Genomic DNA, 19,722 nt, shown 5'->3' with positions numbered 1-19,722 from the left:
GGGAATCAAAAGCCCAAATCATTTTCTTCGGACAAAAACTTCAGCTTTGCCACGTTGTCTACATGAATCTTTGTTTCTTTGGTCAAGTCCACGTGAATCTTGTATATGTTTTTTTGGGTTTTGGATAAATCATTAATGACGCAGAAGAGAGACCAAATAAAAATTCTAGATTGATGATGCTTTGATGATGGCGTGTGAGAGAGCAAAATATTATTTGCCGCCGCAAGCAAAGGGGTCACGTTCCACTAACTTTCAAGATTCAACAAAACCCACTTTGTGTTTCCTTTTTTATATTTCTTCATATTCCTCTTTTTGTGTCATCTTTTTCAATAAACTAATCTTCTGTAAGAAGATAATCTCCAGAAGAAAAAAAAAGTTTCTTTTTACAAAAAAATAAATAAAGATTCTGTGAGAAGAAGTCTTTTTGGGTTTTCAACAAACTCCAGGTTGAATATATATATATGCTTTGGCACTTGTAACAGTGGCTTTTAAATTCTGATTTTTGTTTATTTTCTTCTCAATAAGATTGGGGTTTGTAAAAAAGGTTCTTGTGCTGCAGAGTTTTTGCAATGAACAGAGGAAATAAAAGTAATCAGCAACCTTCATACATCGCTGATCATTTCAGCAGCTTGGATCAGGTCTCATAACTTCACCATCTATTTCTTGATTTCTTGATTTGAATCTTTTTTTTCAAAGTGATGAGTTGGATAAGATGTGTCTTGTTGTGCACTTTGCTAAATTAGGTGATAACTTCTTTGAGAGAAGCTGGACTTGAATCTTCAAATCTGATACTAGGAATTGACTTTACCAAGAGTAATGAGTGGACAGGTAATTTTTGATTTTTAAGAAAATGCTTCACATCACATGTTGATGAGACGACTTAATGGTTTTAGTTAATTGTTACGAATCTCGGTCGATGCAGGAAGATACTCATTCAATAGAAAAAGCCTTCATGCCATTGGTAAAAGACAGAATCCATACGAGCAAGCAATATCTATAATTGGCCGTACTTTGTCTCCCTTTGATGAAGATGATCTTATACCTTGTTTCGGTTTTGGGGATGGTAAGTTTTCTCACTTCTTGCTTTCAAGACGAAGTAGATTCAGAAAAGTTCTTAATGGTTAACTTTAATGTATTCCTCCTCTTCCCGCAGCAACAACACGCGATCAGTATGTATTCAGCTTTTATCCCGAGAACAAAAGCTGTCAAGGATTGGAAAACGCTGTTAAACGATATAGAAAGATTGTTCCACATTTGAAGTTATCTGGTAATTTCTCTTACTACAAATTTATCATAAGGGTTTGTTTATTTATTTATTACTCTTCTTATAGTAAAGATTAATCTGTGTTTTTGCTGCACAGGTCCTACCTCGTTTGCACCGGTTATTGATGCTGCCATCAACATAGTTGAGCAGAACAATATGCAATACCATGTTCTCGTCATCATTGCAGATGGTCAGGTTACAAGGAATCCAGATGTTCCGCTTGGTCGACTTAGTCCACAGGAAGAAGCTACTATGAACTCTATAATGGCAGCTAGGTAACTAACTATTCAATATGCTCAGATTTTCATGATCATGTATTTATTTTCATACTAATGTTCGATATAAAATTCCAGCCATTACCCATTGTCAATCGTCTTGGTTGGAGTAGGAGATGGACCATGGGACACAATGAAACAGTTCGATGACAATATCCCTCACCGTGAGTTTGATAACTTCCAGGTAAATTATAAGAGAGCCCTGAATAGAAATTGCATATTTTCCGAATATAGCGATTCGTGAAAAAACTCTGTTTCATTTTACAGTTTGTAAACTTCACAAAGATAATGTCGGAGCACAAAGATGCGGCTAAAAAGGAGGCTGCTTTTGCACTCGCGGCTCTCATGGAGATTCCTTTTCAATACAAGGCCACATTAAGTCTCAAGTAAGTGGAGTGAAGTTTGTACCTTAGGAAATTTTCTGTATCACTGTTTATGTAGTCTTATTGCATTAGATTCTTGAAAAGTTGCAAATCAAACCAACCTACGATTGTGCTTGTGAACAGTAGAAAGCCAGAGCGCAGTTCTTATCTGCACCATAAGCCACTCCCCCCACCACCGGAGGTTATAGAGCGTGACAATGCTGTTAGATCGGTGCCACATCCTATGACAGAAACTGCAGAGAAAAGTGACAGAACAGCTCCTGCTACAACTCCGGTAATTTCTCTTTTTTTTTTTTGCCTTAATTGGCTCTTTTTTGTCAATGAGTACACACTCTGATACTGAGATTTACATTCATTTTTAAAAATAAGGTATGCCCGATTTGCTTAACGAATCCCAAGGACATGGCTTTTAGCTGCGGCCATACGGTAGGTGAAATTTTCAAACAAAAAAAAAGTACACTTTTGTATGTTCTATGAACTGTGCTGCTTCCAGATTGGTTTTGTGTCATTTCTGATGCTTTCAATTTCAAATGAAGACATGCAAGGAATGCGGCGTGGTTGTCACAACATGCCCAATGTGCAGACAGCCTATAACAACAAGGATAAGGCTGTACACTTGACTCAGTAAAACTCTGGGAAACTCAAGGACGCTAGAGATGAGGCAGAAGCCATATGGTTAACTGGTTACGCACTTGAGATTCATGTTCATACTTGTTAGCACCTTGTACAGTCCAACCGGAAGAATAATAATACCTAAATCTTGAGTTGTAATTCGTATGTATTGCAGTGGCCGTGAGGTTCTGTGGATTTAAAGAATTCCCAAAATTCTTAGCCTGCCGAAACTAGGAGATATGCAAGACAACGAATTCTCACTCTGTATTAATCAAAAGCTACGTACAAAGAAGCAAAAGAGGTCCTTTTTATAACATCTCAAAGCCTATTAAGACCTACAAGTTCTAAACCATAAGGAAGATTTAACAGCAAAGAAACCAATGGAGAGCTAAAAACAACCTTCTATTCAGAAGCTCCAACGTTCGAGTTGTTGCTTCGCCACAGCCATGTCTTTTTGTGCTTTCATTCTCCGGTAAAATATAGGGCAATCTCGACTGTCAAGACCAATAAGAAATAATGATAAAGTTGGATCAGAAGTCAGAAATGACGGTAATATTACCTATTGAAAGAAAAAATCTATTAATATAGATATTGGAAAGATATGTAAGCAAACCTGGTGCACAAGACATCTTGATGGAGAGAGCCTTGACACTCCTGGCACTGGGTCCACAGCCTCCCAAAAACTTCTTCTAGGTCCGCCACTGATTTTTCACGAAGTATTTAAATATTCCTGATAGATCAAGTCTATAGAAACGAGAATAACGGTAGCATACCTTGAGACACGTTTTTGCAGTACAACTCGGCTTCTCTTCCCTTGCAACTTGCGCATAGTGTTCCATTGCTGCTTTAAGTTAAATCGAAAATTGATAAGCAGATACCATATATGGAATCAGATAAACAAGATTGCAAGAACAAACAATCAAATGATAAGGAACTTGGAAGTCATAGAAACAAATACAGATCAGGAACTGAGAATCCAGGATCACGTTGAACTTGCAGGATCCTAATTTTTTTCAAAAGTGAACATGAACAATAACGTAGGCAAGGAACCGCAATGTACCTGATCGGAACTTTGCAGCCAACACAGCTCAGTTGTTTCTTAGCAAATTTCATTATGCCGCTGTTTGAAGGAGTAGTAATTGATATTGACCTAGTGTGACTTCCGTGGAGAAGTTCCTTGCTAGCATTTTTCAAGACTGGCTCAAAAATCCTAAGCAGTGGCTGAAAAAAACATCTGCTTTATCTTCCAATTACCAGAATAGAGAGTATAGAATAAACTTATAGACAAACCCCACTTCAAACTGACCTTGCTAATCTGATTCTCCAAGTAGTAATTTGGGTCTATAGGGATGTTATTCTGTAGCACGTAGATAGGATCTTCTGACCGTTCATAAGCCTATTTGATATCAAAATGACATAAGCACGGTAGAAGAAAATGACCTCAAGATTTTATGACAAACTATAAATATAAGGTTGACATGAAAGCTACCTTGGCACCTTTCGCAGCTTTTATGATAACATATGGCACTCGATCCCCAACATTTGGCGCTGTAGCAGCATCCCTCTGTCACATATGAAAGCAAACACTGTCATATTTCACATGGTAGGTCATCAGACACCGTAAAATAGATCTCAGCGTCAGAGAAACCTCGGTACATATATTCACCAAAAGAACGAAGGAATGAAAATCTCCCTAGACACATTTGTACATGTTTCTTGACGAAAGGAAACGGTCAAGAGTTATCATAATGAAAATGCTTTATCATGTCAATGATAGATGAAAAAAGATAAAAAGTACCACAAACCTTACGCATGCGCTCAGCAAGTTCACCATGAGCTGATTTAACTTCATAGTCATCCCCTGCTTTCGTTAGACCCTATGATTTGAGAAACACATCAGGAGCATTATAAGTTGATTCTTGTTTTCGTTTTCACAGATGGCTTTAATCATGACCATACACTTTCAAGCAATACAAATATCAAATGAAGAAATCAAGAACAGCATATTACCTTTGTAATCACCAAAAGTGATAAGTCAATACGGTTCATGAGAAGATCTGAAATGGTTTTCTTAACATACTCAGCTGCGCCTGGAACATCTCTATCAATAAGTATTTTGTTAAGACTCTCAGTTACGAGGTTCTTAACCAGTAAACAATTATCTCTTCGTACTGTCTCGATTCCTGCCAGAGATATTAGTCAGAAAATAAATAAGAGAGAAGCTGTGAAATTACAAAGATTTACCTTTGGTGTCTATTTTGTCAAACTGTTGAGGATTTGTCCATAGCAAACCAGCATACCTCTTCTTGTTAATCAGCAGATATGGGAAATAAACCTTATCAAACTCCAATTTGATGGGCTTTATTGACATCATACACAATCAAGAAACAGAGAATGATTCAGCCTGTTATATTTTGTTTTCAAGAAATCACGTAATCTTGTACCTCTACCCCAGGGATTAGGGAGAAGATTATGATATACTCCTAGCAGAAAAAAGTTACTTACTTTGATAAAAGCTCCGCTAATATGTTCCGCAGCTTCCCTCCCCAAGTTCATCGCAGTTTCTACATCCGATACTCCAAATTGCACCATGACTGAATCCGTGTCTCCATAAATGACCTAATACGTCATTATCCATCAAGTTCAATAAATATAAGAACAAACATATACTTCACTCTGTCTTTTCCATACAACAAGTAATTATTTGAAAATTTACCTCTGCATTGTATTCATACCCGCCTAGGGTTGTGAATTTATCTTCCACAAGTTTCTTCGTTTGTTCAATCATCTGACGACCTTCAGAAAGATACAAATCAATCAGAATAAACCTATAAGGGTACATGTCTAGAAAAGTTGCAGTGCTTACAAAAGAAATACCATAGCTAGTTACACTTGAGGATATTTCTAAGCATGNGAAGCCATATGGTTAACTGGTTACGCACTTGAGATTCATGTTCATACTTGTTAGCACCTTGTACAGTCCAACCGGAAGAATAATAATACCTAAATCTTGAGTTGTAATTCGTATGTATTGCAGTGGCCGTGAGGTTCTGTGGATTTAAAGAATTCCCAAAATTCTTAGCCTGCCGAAACTAGGAGATATGCAAGACAACGAATTCTCACTCTGTATTAATCAAAAGCTACGTACAAAGAAGCAAAAGAGGTCCTTTTTATAACATCTCAAAGCCTATTAAGACCTACAAGTTCTAAACCATAAGGAAGATTTAACAGCAAAGAAACCAATGGAGAGCTAAAAACAACCTTCTATTCAGAAGCTCCAACGTTCGAGTTGTTGCTTCGCCACAGCCATGTCTTTTTGTGCTTTCATTCTCCGGTAAAATATAGGGCAATCTCGACTGTCAAGACCAATAAGAAATAATGATAAAGTTGGATCAGAAGTCAGAAATGACGGTAATATTACCTATTGAAAGAAAAAATCTATTAATATAGATATTGGAAAGATATGTAAGCAAACCTGGTGCACAAGACATCTTGATGGAGAGAGCCTTGACACTCCTGGCACTGGGTCCACAGCCTCCCAAAAACTTCTTCTAGGTCCGCCACTGATTTTTCACGAAGTATTTAAATATTCCTGATAGATCAAGTCTATAGAAACGAGAATAACGGTAGCATACCTTGAGACACGTTTTTGCAGTACAACTCGGCTTCTCTTCCCTTGCAACTTGCGCATAGTGTTCCATTGCTGCTTCAAGTTAAAGTGAAAATTGATAAGCAGATACCATATATGGAATCAGATAAACAAGATTGCAAGAACAAACAATCAAATGATAAGGAACTTGGAAGTCATAGAAACAAATACAGATCAGGAACTGAGAATCCAGGATCACGTTGAACTTGCAGGATCCTAATTTTTTTCAAAAGTGAACATGAACAATAACGTAGGCAAGGAACCGCAATGTACCTGATCGGAACTTTGCAGCCAACACAGCTCAGTTGTTTCTTAGCAAATTTCATTATGCCGCTGTTTGAAGGAGTAGTAATTGATATTGACCTAGTGTGACTTCCGTGGAGAAGTTCCTTGCTAGCATTTTTCAAGACTGGCTCAAAAATCCTAAGCAGTGGCTGAAAAAAACATCTGCTTTATCTTCCAATTACCAGAATAGAGAGTATAGAATAAACTTATAGACAAACCCCACTTCAAACTGACCTTGCTAATCTGATTCTCCAAGTAGTAATTTGGGTCTATAGGGATGTTATTCTGTAGCACGTAGATAGGATCTTCTGACCGTTCATAAGCCTATTTGATATCAAAATGACATAAGCACGGTAGAAGAAAATGACCTCAAGATTTTATGACAAACTATAAATATAAGGTTGACATGAAAGCTACCTTGGCACCTTTCGCAGCTTTTATGATAACATATGGCACTCGATCCCCAACATTTGGCGCTGTAGCAGCATCCCTCTGTCACATATGAAAGCAAACACTGTCATATTTCACATGGTAGGTCATCAGACACCGTAAAATAGATCTCAGCGTCAGAGAAACCTCGGTACATATATTCACCAAAAGAACGAAGGAATGAAAATCTCCCTAGACACATTTGTACATGTTTCTTGACGAAAGGAAACGGTCAAGAGTTATCATAATGAAAATGCTTTATCATGTCAATGATAGATGAAAAAAGATAAAAAGTACCACAAACCTTACGCATGCGCTCAGCAAGTTCACCATGAGCTGATTTAACTTCATAGTCATCCCCTGCTTTCGTTAGACCCTATGATTTGAGAAACACATCAGGAGCATTATAAGTTGATTCTTGTTTTCGTTTTCACAGATGGCTTTAATCATGACCATACACTTTCAAGCAATACAAATATCAAATGAAGAAATCAAGAACAGCATATTACCTTTGTAATCACCAAAAGTGATAAGTCAATACGGTTCATGAGAAGATCTGAAATGGTTTTCTTAACATACTCAGCTGCGCCTGGAACATCTCTATCAATAAGTATTTTGTTAAGACTCTCAGTTACGAGGTTCTTAACCAGTAAACAATTATCTCTTCGTACTGTCTCGATTCCTGCCAGAGATATTAGTCAGAAAATAAATAAGAGAGAAGCTGTGAAATTACAAAGATTTACCTTTGGTGTCTATTTTGTCAAACTGTTGAGGATTTGTCCATAGCAAACCAGCATACCTCTTCTTGTTAATCAGCAGATATGGGAAATAAACCTTATCAAACTCCAATTTGATGGGCTTTATTGACATCATACACAATCAAGAAACAGAGAATGATTCAGCCTGTTATATTTTGTTTTCAAGAAATCACGTAATCTTGTACCTCTACCCCAGGGATTAGGGAGAAGATTATGATATACTCCTAGCAGAAAAAAGTTACTTACTTTGATAAAAGCTCCGCTAATATGTTCCGCAGCTTCCCTCCCCAAGTTCATCGCAGTTTCTACATCCGATACTCCAAATTGCACCATGACTGAATCCGTGTCTCCATAAATGACCTAATACGTCATTATCCATCAAGTTCAATAAATATAAGAACAAACATATACTTCACTCTGTCTTTTCCATACAACAAGTAATTATTTGAAAATTTACCTCTGCATTGTATTCATACCCGCCTAGGGTTGTGAATTTATCTTCCACAAGTTTCTTCGTTTGTTCAATCATCTGACGACCTTCAGAAAGATACAAATCAATCAGAATAAACCTATAAGGGTACATGTCTAGAAAAGTTGCAGTGCTTACAAAAGAAATACCATAGCTAGTTACACTTGAGGATATTTCTAAGCATGGTAACTGCCCAATAGTGGCTCCCGTAAACCCATAGACAGAATTTGCACTGATCTGAGACAACAATAGAAAGCAAATGTAAAAGAGCAGTTTACACGAGAAATATTGTTCAAAATTTTCAGAACATTAATATCATTTTTCTGAATGACTAAGTTATATAAATTGACAGTAAGAAGTTCACCTTCAATGCCAACTGCCTACCGTCTAAAACAGCCTTTGCAAGGGGATCCTTAGCCTCCTAAAATGGAAAATGCCAGTTACAATAGTAGTTATTGAAACATGTATACAGGTAAGCACATACTGCAAGAGTTTCTTCAGGATCAAATGTTTAGTTACCTTTAAATCTGCTTTGGCTCTTTTACGGGCAGTAAGAAGCTCTTCGAGAATTTCTGGAAGTATACCCTGAAATGGATTATTTGCTTTGTTTATAAACTGTTGTAGTCCCTGAATTAATTAATTGGTCGTGTTTCCTGGAAGAAATTATTCAACAGGATTAGAGGTACTTGAGGATAGTTAATTTAACTAAATGTCGCAACCTTTTGCAAGCTCTGCTTAACAAATGTTTCCCCTGATGGAGTTCTAGTGACATGTTCAGGTGGAAGATTCAGTTTGCGTACATCTTCAGGTGTCACCTTCAAAGACAAGNTTTTTCACGAAGTATTTAAATATTCCTGATAGATCAAGTCTATAGAAACGAGAATAACGGTAGCATACCTTGAGACACGTTTTTGCAGTACAACTCGGCTTCTCTTCCCTTGCAACTTGCGCATAGTGTTCCATTGCTGCTTCAAGTTAAAGTGAAAATTGATAAGCAGATACCATATATGGAATCAGATAAACAAGATTGCAAGAACAAACAATCAAATGATAAGGAACTTGGAAGTCATAGAAACAAATACAGATCAGGAACTGAGAATCCAGGATCACGTTGAACTTGCAGGATCCTAATTTTTTTCAAAAGTGAACATGAACAATAACGTAGGCAAGGAACCGCAATGTACCTGATCGGAACTTTGCAGCCAACACAGCTCAGTTGTTTCTTAGCAAATTTCATTATGCCGCTGTTTGAAGGAGTAGTAATTGATATTGACCTAGTGTGACTTCCGTGGAGAAGTTCCTTGCTAGCATTTTTCAAGACTGGCTCAAAAATCCTAAGCAGTGGCTGAAAAAAACATCTGCTTTATCTTCCAATTACCAGAATAGAGAGTATAGAATAAACTTATAGACAAACCCCACTTCAAACTGACCTTGCTAATCTGATTCTCCAAGTAGTAATTTGGGTCTATAGGGATGTTATTCTGTAGCACGTAGATAGGATCTTCTGACCGTTCATAAGCCTATTTGATATCAAAATGACATAAGCACGGTAGAAGAAAATGACCTCAAGATTTTATGACAAACTATAAATATAAGGTTGACATGAAAGCTACCTTGGCACCTTTCGCAGCTTTTATGATAACATATGGCACTCGATCCCCAACATTTGGCGCTGTAGCAGCATCCCTCTGTCACATATGAAAGCAAACACTGTCATATTTCACATGGTAGGTCATCAGACACCGTAAAATAGATCTCAGCGTCAGAGAAACCTCGGTACATATATTCACCAAAAGAACGAAGGAATGAAAATCTCCCTAGACACATTTGTACATGTTTCTTGACGAAAGGAAACGGTCAAGAGTTATCATAATGAAAATGCTTTATCATGTCAATGATAGATGAAAAAAGATAAAAAGTACCACAAACCTTACGCATGCGCTCAGCAAGTTCACCATGAGCTGATTTAACTTCATAGTCATCCCCTGCTTTCGTTAGACCCTATGATTTGAGAAACACATCAGGAGCATTATAAGTTGATTCTTGTTTTCGTTTTCACAGATGGCTTTAATCATGACCATACACTTTCAAGCAATACAAATATCAAATGAAGAAATCAAGAACAGCATATTACCTTTGTAATCACCAAAAGTGATAAGTCAATACGGTTCATGAGAAGATCTGAAATGGTTTTCTTAACATACTCAGCTGCGCCTGGAACATCTCTATCAANAACCTGAATATCATTTGAAACATCCAAAACAGCAGACATGTCAGAACAATGGAAGTGTTGAACTAATACAAAGGACAGGCGAAAAATAAATGTTAGACCCGTAAATTTCCAACTTACAGTTGCGCCTTCATAAGTTCCTTGTTCGGACCCTGACTGTNAGTCAGAAAATAAATAAGAGAGAAGCTGTGAAATTACAAAGATTTACCTTTGGTGTCTATTTTGTCAAACTGTTGAGGATTTGTCCATAGCAAACCAGCATACCTCTTCTTGTTAATCAGCAGATATGGGAAATAAACCTTTTCAAACTCCAATTTGATGGGCTTTATTGACATCATACACAATCAAGAAACAGAGAATGATTCAGCCTGTTATATTTTGTTTTCAAGAAATCACGTAATCTTGTACCTCTACCCCAGGGATTAGGGAGAAGATTATGATATACTCCTAGCAGAAAAAAGTTACTTACTTTGATAAAAGCTCCGCTAATATGTTCCGCAGCTTCCCTCCCCAAGTTCATCGCAGTTTCTACATCCGATACTCCAAATTGCACCATGACTGAATCCGTGTCTCCATAAATGACCTAATACGTCATTATCCATCAAGTTCAATAAATATAAGAACAAACATATACTTCACTCTGTCTTTTCCATACAACAAGTAATTATTTGAAAATTTACCTCTGCATTGTATTCATACCCGCCTAGGGTTGTGAATTTATCTTCCACAAGTTTCTTCGTTTGTTCAATCATCTGACGACCTTCAGAAAGATACAAATCAATCAGAATAAACCTATAAGGGTACATGTCTAGAAAAGTTGCAGTGCTTACAAAAGAAATACCATAGCTAGTTACACTTGAGGATATTTCTAAGCATGGTAACTGCCCAATAGTGGCTCCCGTAAACCCATAGACAGAATTTGCACTGATCTGAGACAACAATAGAAAGCAAATGTAAAAGAGCAGTTTACACGAGAAATATTGTTCAAAATTTTCAGAACATTAATATCATTTTTCTGAATGACTAAGTTATATAAATTGACAGTAAGAAGTTCACCTTCAATGCCAACTGCCTACCGTCTAAAACAGCCTTTGCAAGGGGATCCTTAGCCTCCTAAAATGGAAAATGCCAGTTACAATAGTAGTTATTGAAACATGTATACAGGTAAGCACATACTGCAAGAGTTTCTTCAGGATCAAATGTTTAGTTACCTTTAAATCTGCTTTGGCTCTTTTACGGGCAGTAAGAAGCTCTTCGAGAATTTCTGGAAGTATACCCTGAAATGGATTATTTGCTTTGTTTATAAACTGTTGTAGTCCCTGAATTAATTAATTGGTCGTGTTTCCTGGAAGAAATTATTCAACAGGATTAGAGGTACTTGAGGATAGTTAATTTAACTAAATGTCGCAACCTTTTGCAAGCTCTGCTTAACAAATGTTTCCCCTGATGGAGTTCTAGTGACATGTTCAGGTGGAAGATTCAGTTTGCGTACATCTTCAGGTGTCACCTTCAAAGACAAGAACATGGAATGTTCCCAAATTAAGAAGGTGTATAAACAACAGATGATAAAAGAACTAGCAGTTAAAACGGAAATATCAAAAGAATTACCAAGGTGCAGTAGCACAGATTATATGCCATCATAATTGACGGGTACAGTGAAGCAAAATCCAAAGTTGCAATTGGTTTTTCATAGAAACCTGTTCTTGCTTCTAAAACCTGAATATCATTTGAAACATCCAAAACAGCAGACATGTCAGAACAATGGAAGTGTTGAACTAATACAAAGGACAGGCGAAAAATAAATGTTAGACCCGTAAATTTCCAACTTACAGTTGCGCCTTCATAAGTTCCTTGTTCGGACCCTGACTGTTTAGCATTCGGAAGAACCAGATTCTTCTGTTTAGCTTTCCTAAGAAGCTGAGATAGAACCTAGAAGCAATATTTGAGACACTAAATATAAGCCACCTTAGTAAACTGAAAAACATATCCAGAAACTATTAGTTGAGAAATACCTTGATACTCTGTCCTCTAGCAAGAAGGAAGGAAATAGGGACACCAGTTACACGAGCCATTTCGACATAATTATATATAAACATCAGTTTGTCCAGAAGCCTCTGAGGGAGATATGCATCCTGTAACAGCAAAGAGGAACGTGGTGACTTCTTTTAGTATTCAGTTGCTGGACTATTAATAGAAAGAGAACAAAATTAGTGTCTGAACATCCTTTCACATTTCCTTCAAAACACATTATTCTATGTGTCACTAATATCGCTAGCAATTGCCAAAAGTCCTTCCAGCCTACATCACATTCATAATGCTCAAAAACCTCATGAATGGTAGGGGCATCCATTTCTTTGAACCCAAATGGTTAAGTAAGGCTTTTTACTATGTCCTTATCTACAAGGGGTCCTCTTGCTACACGTACACAAGTATAAGCAGAGAGAAGTAAAAAAGAATAATAAACACATCGATATTCATCTTTTACACTAGGAAGGGCGGGACTTGGACAACATGCAATAGGAATTTGAGGTAGTTAGACAAGCTTGATAGCTAGTTAGAAAATCTTAAATTTGTGTAATAACAGGCAATGCAACAGGACAAAGGCAGCAATACTCCAGAATAAACTAAAGTACCTTCAAACAATAAACAGCAAGACGCCTCCTGGTTTCCGCATTCCCATTTTGGAGATCAGTTATTATAGAATGATGGACATCCTCTTTCTGAAGAAGACAACCAGGTAAGCCACATGGAAAAATAGAAATAACAAGCAATTCTACATAATTACTCGGTTTCACCTGCTCGGAAAGAAAGTGAGCTGAGACAGAATTCAGCGAATAAGAACTTAATTTGTGGTCTCTATGTATTGCCTGCAATAATTACATGACGAGTTAAGTTGATGTTACAAACAAACAATCTAAGGATGACTAAACCTAAATGATTGTTGACGACAGAAACCTGAATAAGGTCAAATTGAAATCTTCCTTCAATTGTGGTTTCTTTACTTTCCCTTATCCCTTGTTGTCTGAAACATGGCACAAATTAATATGGAAAGCAATATGATATCATAACATGCGAGGTTGGAGAACTCATGAGCCACAAAAAGTACGAAGCATAACAGAAAGAATAAAGAAGAAAGTGAGGGAAATTAGCAAGCAACCAGTTACTCCTACATCACCTCGATGAAAATGTTGAGTCTCTGACCCGGACCCTACTGTTCTTTACACGACCAAGAAGAGGAAATTCCTCTATTCCCAGTGTTGCAGCTCTCTGAGAATCAAAAAACAGAATATTTTATAGGTAATAGATTCATCACATATACACCATACAGCACAGCGGCGCATAGGAATAATACATATAGAATGCTATGAGAATGAAAAGCACGCTTCTGCTAACCATAGGTGATAATAATTTGTCAATAAAAGTAAAAGATAATCTTCAAGTACCTCAATCAGGTAAGGTAAATCGAATTTGCAGATGTTATAACCAATGATGATATCAGGATCAACATCACGAATCAAATCCTGCAGCCAATACATCTTATACATCAGCAGAAAACATGCTTCACTAAGCCCACAACAATATTGCAGTGGCAACATAAAGTTTACTAAATCTTTTTCACGGAGTCTTCCCAGATTTATGAAACTGTAATAGAACTTACTTTTGCAAGCGAAGGTGCCAAAAACAGATAAAGAGAAACTAATGCACATATCAGAATGAAAGAGGATAGAAAGAAAACAGTACCCTCCAAGCAAGCAAGACTTCTCTTTCTGTTTCAAAAGACATGACATCTACGCCTACGATTGGAGCACATGACTTAAGAGTCATGACATTGCGTACAAATGGGTGATCCTCTCCCTGAAGAGTAACAAGGTTCGCTATCTAGAAAAGCAAAGAGAATGTCGTTTCAAAAGGAATGCGAACAGAAATAACAAATAGGGATATCATAATATAACAAAAACAGCTAACCTGGATTACAGGATCATGCTTAGCCTCAGGAAAGTGTCCTTTACGACCTGCGCACTCAATATCAAAACTTAGTACACGGAAGGGAGCCATTTTTGAGTATTCACCTTCTGCAGCATGACTGATTAGATCTGAGTACCTAAACCCCATGTTAAAGAAAGCAACGACATAAAATAGGATATGTTACTAGATAAACAAATTCTTGCCCCAGGAAATAAATTCAGATGAGGATACAGGCAATGGAACTCCAACTGGCAGTATGACAAAGTTCTTGCGTTCTTCTTATATTTCCCAGTAGGTACTTCAATCCAATTTCCTCCGACAATATCACGATCAACCATGAAACGTAGAACGAAAAGAATATTGCTCTCAAATGTTTGGAAGCTCTTCATACCCAATCCATCAATTTGTAAGCCTCTATCAAGGATACCTACCAATTAAATCATTGCAATGACAAAAATCAGTAAAGGAGATAGTAGACGACTCATGAAGCACAAACATTTGGGAGTCATATACCGCGACAGCTAGCCACCATAGTCGGCAATGCAACTGTAATCTTCAGAAAATTTTGGGATTTTTGCTGTTGGTAATACATAATGCTTCTTTTCTGCACCATTTCTATACGACGGACAAACTTCGGGACCTTTGCATTTTTATTGGACTCCCTCATCCTTCCCTGAATGAGTCAAAATGAGCTTTAAAACAAAACCAGGGATATCAAAAGAACAAAATTCTCAGACATTTATCAGGCTTGCACAGTAAATACCTCGAGAGTCTGATGGAATTGAGAAATATCGTCAGGTCCCATACCAGGAGGGCAAGCAATGTAGAAGTAGGGCTCAAATCCATGAACAAAGCAACAGACACTGTTACCTGAAAACAAACCACAAATGTAAGCTCAGATCCAACGAACTCGTTTTTCCCAGGTCAGTGTGTTTTGAACAAAGAGCAGAAAACGAGTTGAAAACACTAACCTTCTTTGGTAACCCCAAACATCCTAATGATTGGAGCTTGCCCTGAGGAACCCGGTAACAGCTCCTTATGAGTCTCCGAAACTATTGAGTCAATCTCCAGTTGTTGGAAAACTATAACATAAATCGAAGAGTTTCAGCAATTTCGCAAGCAAAACCACAAGATGAAGAAACCCAAAGACGAATTAAGAAAACACTCAACTGATACTCTGCGAATTTGATACATAAGCAGGTGAGAGCGGAGGTCGAGCCCAAGCGGAAGAACGCGATTCACGCTCCTCAATATCACGGATAATTAGGGATTCTTCGTCGTCTTCGCCGTACAAGAGAGTCTCGTCCAGAAACACGTCTTCTTCCACCATAAATTCATCTTCTAGGGTTCCGATGGCCGGAGATGGTGTTGAATTACCGGTGGCTCGATGCTTCACCGCCGGTGGGGGATTTGACGGAGGCGGTCGCTTTTTGGAATTGCCGCCGCCTTTTTCATGTCTTTGGGTGAGCGGGAAAAGATGAAGAAGAACGTGTGAGTAAGAGCTCACGCGAAGGTCTGAGAGAAGAAGAAATTGAGAGTAAAGAGACTACTGTGAGTAAAATTCCCGCCAGTTTTAAGGGTTTTGCTCTGTGAGAGTGAGACTAGAGAGAGAGAGAGAGAGAGAGACGCCATGTTTTTAATGTGACAAGATTTTAATTTGGGAATTTTTTCCTCAAGTCCCTAGGGCCTAGACAACGAAATCGTTTTTAAAAACTTTGTTTTGTGGTCGCAATTATTTTGAATTTAATCTGATGACCAAAATGTTTAAGTGCTTCTTCTAAAGTATGTATGAAGTTTTTTTTTTTTTTTTTTTTTTTTTTTTNTGCCAAAAAAACGTATGAAATTTGATCTCAAAGAAAATACGAATAATTGTAGATCAATAGAGATAATCTTATCAGAGAGCTCTATCGTATTATATAAACTGAATCGTTGTTCATTCATTGTTTATCCGGTCTTTAACCTCTCCTTTAGGGATGAATCATGACACATTTCTTCTATTGACTCATGGACGTCTACTATTCGAACATTCATTAGTGGATCTTGGTTTTATGCCAAAAGCACGATTACAACATGCATATATCATCTCTCAGGCCGGATCTATATTGTTATATCGATATTGGTTGTTACCAAGGAGGTATTACTCCAAATCGCTCTCGATATGGTAACTAATTACTAGTAGTACTAGGCTCAATCATCATATTAAGGAATGAAGCTCTCATCCAAAGCCATTCTCAAAACTTTTGCAATAACATTATTAGGTATAGATAAGATTAATCACACCTCAACATCATCCAAAGCCATCTTTACCGATGAAAACTTGAAAATAGATTAGGAACAATGCGGAAACGCCTCACCTCTGTTCCACATAGATATCCACACACACTCGGTCTCCTCGAGTTCCACTTCAAAGTTCAAACTATCAATTTTGAGAAGTCTCTCTTTGAGCTTTTACGTAGATTGATTCTTTACAAATTACAAGTTATAATATTTTTTAAATCAGTTGAATAAATCAAAAGGAAAAATGTACCACTACTATGCTTGTTTTGTTCCTATCGTTTAGCAACCAAATTTCCCTTTTTCTTTTGTAACAACAACGCAAAAAATAAATGGAAACGATGTGATTCCACCACCATAACAAATTTTTTATTTTAAATATTGTGTTTTACAAAAAAGGAAATAAATTAATATTTTGTTCACAAAAAAAAAAAAACCAAAATAATTATTTTCTTTTTAGGTTAAATCAGAGGGTTAGAGAGAGAGAGAGAGAGAGCCATTTGTATCGGAAACTGAGAAAATCTTCAAATTTCAAAAAATAAGAGGAAAGGCGGGATTCCAAACATTCTCTTCGTCTTCTTCTTCTTCTTCTTATTCTCAGACTTCTGTCTCTCTCGATTTATTTGGAATCGATCGATCCTTGCGAAAACACAAAACTCATCTCCACAAATCAGTGTTGTAAGCAATGGCAGAAAATACGGCCAGCCATAGAAGAAAACCTCAGAGCTTGAACGATCGACACTATAGTATCCTACAGGATCTTTCTGCGCCTCCTAAACAGCTTTCCTCTTCTTCCCGTACGATTATTCTCTCCTCTATTGTGTTTGGTCTGTGGTTTCTGATTCGTTTCTGTCTCCGATTTTGATTTTTGAGTTTTTTTTTTTTTGGGGGTTTCAGATGGAGAAACGAACAAGACCATGATTAAGCTTGCTGGACGACGTCGTCTCTGCAAGGCCTTGCCTAAGGAAGACTTATCTGATTTAGATGACGAAGATCCTGATTTGGTCGATTTCGACGATTCCCCAGGTACTGACCTGATTTTTAGGGTTTTTTTTTGTCACCCGTTTCTCTCCGTTTACCGAATGAACTGAGTATTCCTATCGATTGATGTATTTCGATTTTGTTCTCTACTAGCTTTAATTTGAAATTAGGGTTTTTCGAAATCTGGGTTTTTGTTTGATCTTTCCTTCTTTTACAGTTGTTATTACTAAATTGCGTCTTGTTTACTCGATTCCGTTTGTCTTTAAATCATGTTTCAACCAGCTAAAGGGGATTCATCATCACTCGAGAGCGCTGGAGCTGGGAACGATTTCACATCTTGGGATGAATCAGAGGAAGCTAAGACACAGCTGGCTGAGGAGCCTAACTTTTCCATAATCACAGACTTCGCTTCGCCCTCACCTCAGTTGAAGCAAAAAGAGGAAAGACAAGATGGGGGAGGAAGGAACGAGATCATGGATATTTTGGATGACCTCACCTCTAAGCTTGGGACAATGTCCATTCAGAAGAAGAAAGTTAACCAGAGCAATGATTTTGATGCCGGTGGAGTTAATAAGACCCAGGTTGATAATCTTGATTTTGAGGACGCCAATTCCTCGTTTTCCTTTATATCAGATCTGTCCAAGTCCTCGTCAGATGTAGTTACCACATGTAATGCTGGCGTTGATAGTCTCAAGGACAAGCAAGGCTATGCTGCTGTTGCCATCCGGGAAGAGGAAACAAGTGATGAGTTTTCGAGCGAATGGGAAGAAAGAGTTTCGAATGTTGGAAAGCTAAACTCATTTTCTGGACAGCACTTTTACGATAAGTCTGAAGATAATAGGCAGGGATACAATCTTGACCGTGGGAAGGGAAAACACAAAGAAGTCGGCCAAAGTCTGAAGACTACTAGGCATATAGAGGCAAGTGCGAAGCTAAGAACAGTCGGACAGTCGAATGCCGCCAAGCTAAGAGACTTAGACGAGGATGATGATGATGATGAATGTGTCATTTTGACTGGGGAAAAGGCAGCTGAAATGAAAATTCATCCTGGAAAGCCTAAAAAGCCAGCTCGGTCTCACAACACCGAAAGACATGGTTATGATGAGAGATTGTTGGAGGATGAAGGGTCTATCACTTTTACTGCCCTCAACTTATCTTACACATTGCCTGGAAAGATTGCAACAATGTTATATCCACATCAGAGGGAAGGGCTGAAGTGGCTTTGGTCGTTGCATACACAAGAGAAAGGTGGAATACTTGGAGATGATATGGGGTTAGGTAAAACTATGCAGGTAAGGAAATCTGCAACCTGCACTTTTTTCTTGTTAACAATTTTGTATCTTTGATTTTTGTTTATTTGGATTGCAGATCTGTAGTTTTCTTGCTGGTTTGTTCAACTCCAAACTCATCAAGCGTGCTTTGATAGTGGCCCCAAAAACCTTGCTGCCTCACTGGATGAAAGAACTAGCTACTGTAGGACTTTCACGAATGACTAGGGAGTAAGAGCGATTTTCTTTGAGTGATATACTGAAGTAGTTTTTATAGATATAGTGATACTGATTGTCTTTCTTTCCCTTTTACAGATACTATGGCACTTCGACAAAAGCCCGGGAATATGACCTCCACCACGTTCTGCAGGTTCATGTTCTTTCTTCCATTGTTATCTGAGAGATTTCACTGATACCTTTAACTATGCAGTTACAATTCATTTACATTTGACTTGATTTGTTACTCTGTTACCCTTTCCTGTAGTATATCATTTCTATTTGTATACAAGCATATCTTCATATTGCTTTTAAATGATTAAACTGATAAATACAGAGTTAAATGTTGGTTGTTTTGAGAAATGGTATGGGTTTTCAACTTGGATATCTCTAACTTTTGTAGGGTAAAGGTGTTCTTCTAACAACCTATGATATCGTACGGAACAATACAAAGGCTTTGCAAGGTGACGACCATTATACTGATGAGGATGACGAGGATGGAATCAAATGGGATTACATGATTCTGGACGAGGTAAACACATTTCAATCTTTTATTATTTGTAACATCTCTAACTCTCTGCACTAATTAGTTGGTATAATGTGTATGCACTATTATCTATCAAGCACAAAGATGTTACCACTAGTGTAGGTTTTGACTTTTTT

At 37.6% G+C, this 19,722-nt stretch overlaps 4 protein-coding genes across 6 annotated transcripts in view; 2 read left to right on the top strand and 2 right to left on the bottom strand.

The window, feature by feature from the left end:
• Window positions 144-2,767, top strand: LOC104762543 (E3 ubiquitin-protein ligase RGLG2-like). 3 transcript variants are annotated; one of them, XM_010485861.2, is made up of 11 exons: window positions 144-234; window positions 560-638; window positions 744-828; window positions 923-1,063; window positions 1,154-1,267; window positions 1,362-1,539; window positions 1,618-1,723; window positions 1,807-1,925; window positions 2,049-2,196; window positions 2,292-2,348; window positions 2,459-2,767. In XM_010485861.2, the coding sequence occupies exons 1-11, from the start codon at window positions 185-187 to the stop codon at window positions 2,540-2,542; spliced, it is 1,161 nt and encodes a 386-aa protein (XP_010484163.1). In that variant the 5' UTR covers window positions 144-184; the 3' UTR covers window positions 2,543-2,767. The 3 variants fall into 3 exon arrangements, with proteins under 3 accessions (XP_010484163.1, XP_010484162.1, XP_010484164.1); XM_010485860.2 differs by having other exon boundaries at window positions 2,046-2,196; XM_010485862.2 differs by lacking the exon at window positions 144-234 and adding an exon at window positions 241-446 and having other exon boundaries at window positions 2,046-2,196.
• Window positions 2,775-15,972, bottom strand: LOC104763660 (DNA polymerase delta catalytic subunit). The gene is made up of 31 exons (XM_019240443.1): window positions 15,491-15,972; window positions 15,292-15,402; window positions 15,084-15,190; window positions 14,834-14,993; window positions 14,552-14,747; window positions 14,321-14,456; window positions 14,096-14,233; window positions 13,798-13,875; window positions 13,530-13,621; window positions 13,310-13,376; window positions 13,150-13,221; window positions 12,988-13,074; window positions 12,367-12,486; window positions 12,185-12,283; window positions 11,963-12,070; window positions 11,766-11,861; window positions 11,566-11,631; window positions 11,411-11,467; window positions 11,221-11,283; window positions 5,412-5,436; window positions 5,251-5,330; window positions 5,040-5,153; window positions 4,779-4,893; window positions 4,545-4,717; window positions 4,340-4,411; window positions 4,024-4,098; window positions 3,841-3,930; window positions 3,595-3,755; window positions 3,308-3,375; window positions 3,148-3,235; window positions 2,775-3,028 (listed from the first exon to the last, which is right to left on the bottom strand). The coding sequence occupies exons 1-31, from the start codon at window positions 15,648-15,650 to the stop codon at window positions 2,941-2,943; spliced, it is 3,162 nt and encodes a 1,053-aa protein (XP_019095988.1). The 5' UTR covers window positions 15,651-15,972; the 3' UTR covers window positions 2,775-2,940.
• On the bottom strand, window positions 5,637-8,934 carry LOC104762542 (DNA polymerase delta catalytic subunit-like). Its single transcript, XM_019240444.1, has 15 exons — window positions 8,844-8,934; window positions 8,644-8,709; window positions 8,489-8,545; window positions 8,263-8,361; window positions 8,113-8,192; window positions 7,902-8,015; window positions 7,641-7,755; window positions 7,407-7,579; window positions 7,202-7,273; window positions 6,886-6,960; window positions 6,703-6,792; window positions 6,457-6,617; window positions 6,170-6,237; window positions 6,010-6,097; window positions 5,637-5,890 (listed from the first exon to the last, which is right to left on the bottom strand). The coding sequence occupies exons 5-15, from the start codon at window positions 8,182-8,184 to the stop codon at window positions 5,803-5,805; spliced, it is 1,116 nt and encodes a 371-aa protein (XP_019095989.1). The 5' UTR covers window positions 8,185-8,192; window positions 8,263-8,361; window positions 8,489-8,545; window positions 8,644-8,709; window positions 8,844-8,934; the 3' UTR covers window positions 5,637-5,802.
• Window positions 17,074-19,722, top strand: part of LOC104762541 (protein CHROMATIN REMODELING 24) — a 7,991-nt gene continuing 5,342 nt past the window's right edge. Inside the window, exons 1-6 of the mRNA XM_010485858.2 lie at window positions 17,074-17,391; window positions 17,492-17,620; window positions 17,858-18,867; window positions 18,944-19,074; window positions 19,159-19,213; window positions 19,463-19,591. Of these exons, the coding sequence (XP_010484160.1) occupies window positions 17,280-17,391; window positions 17,492-17,620; window positions 17,858-18,867; window positions 18,944-19,074; window positions 19,159-19,213; window positions 19,463-19,591 (1,566 nt within the window). The 5' untranslated portion in view covers window positions 17,074-17,279. The remainder of the gene's footprint in view (window positions 17,392-17,491; window positions 17,621-17,857; window positions 18,868-18,943; window positions 19,075-19,158; window positions 19,214-19,462; window positions 19,592-19,722) is intronic.

This window comes from Camelina sativa, chromosome 18, assembly GCF_000633955.1.
Source record: "Camelina sativa cultivar DH55 chromosome 18, Cs, whole genome shotgun sequence".
Classification (NCBI taxonomy): Eukaryota; Viridiplantae; Streptophyta; class Magnoliopsida; order Brassicales; family Brassicaceae; genus Camelina; species Camelina sativa.
Note: the sequence above shows the minus strand (reverse complement) of the source record. Positions and strands in the feature narration are given on the sequence as shown.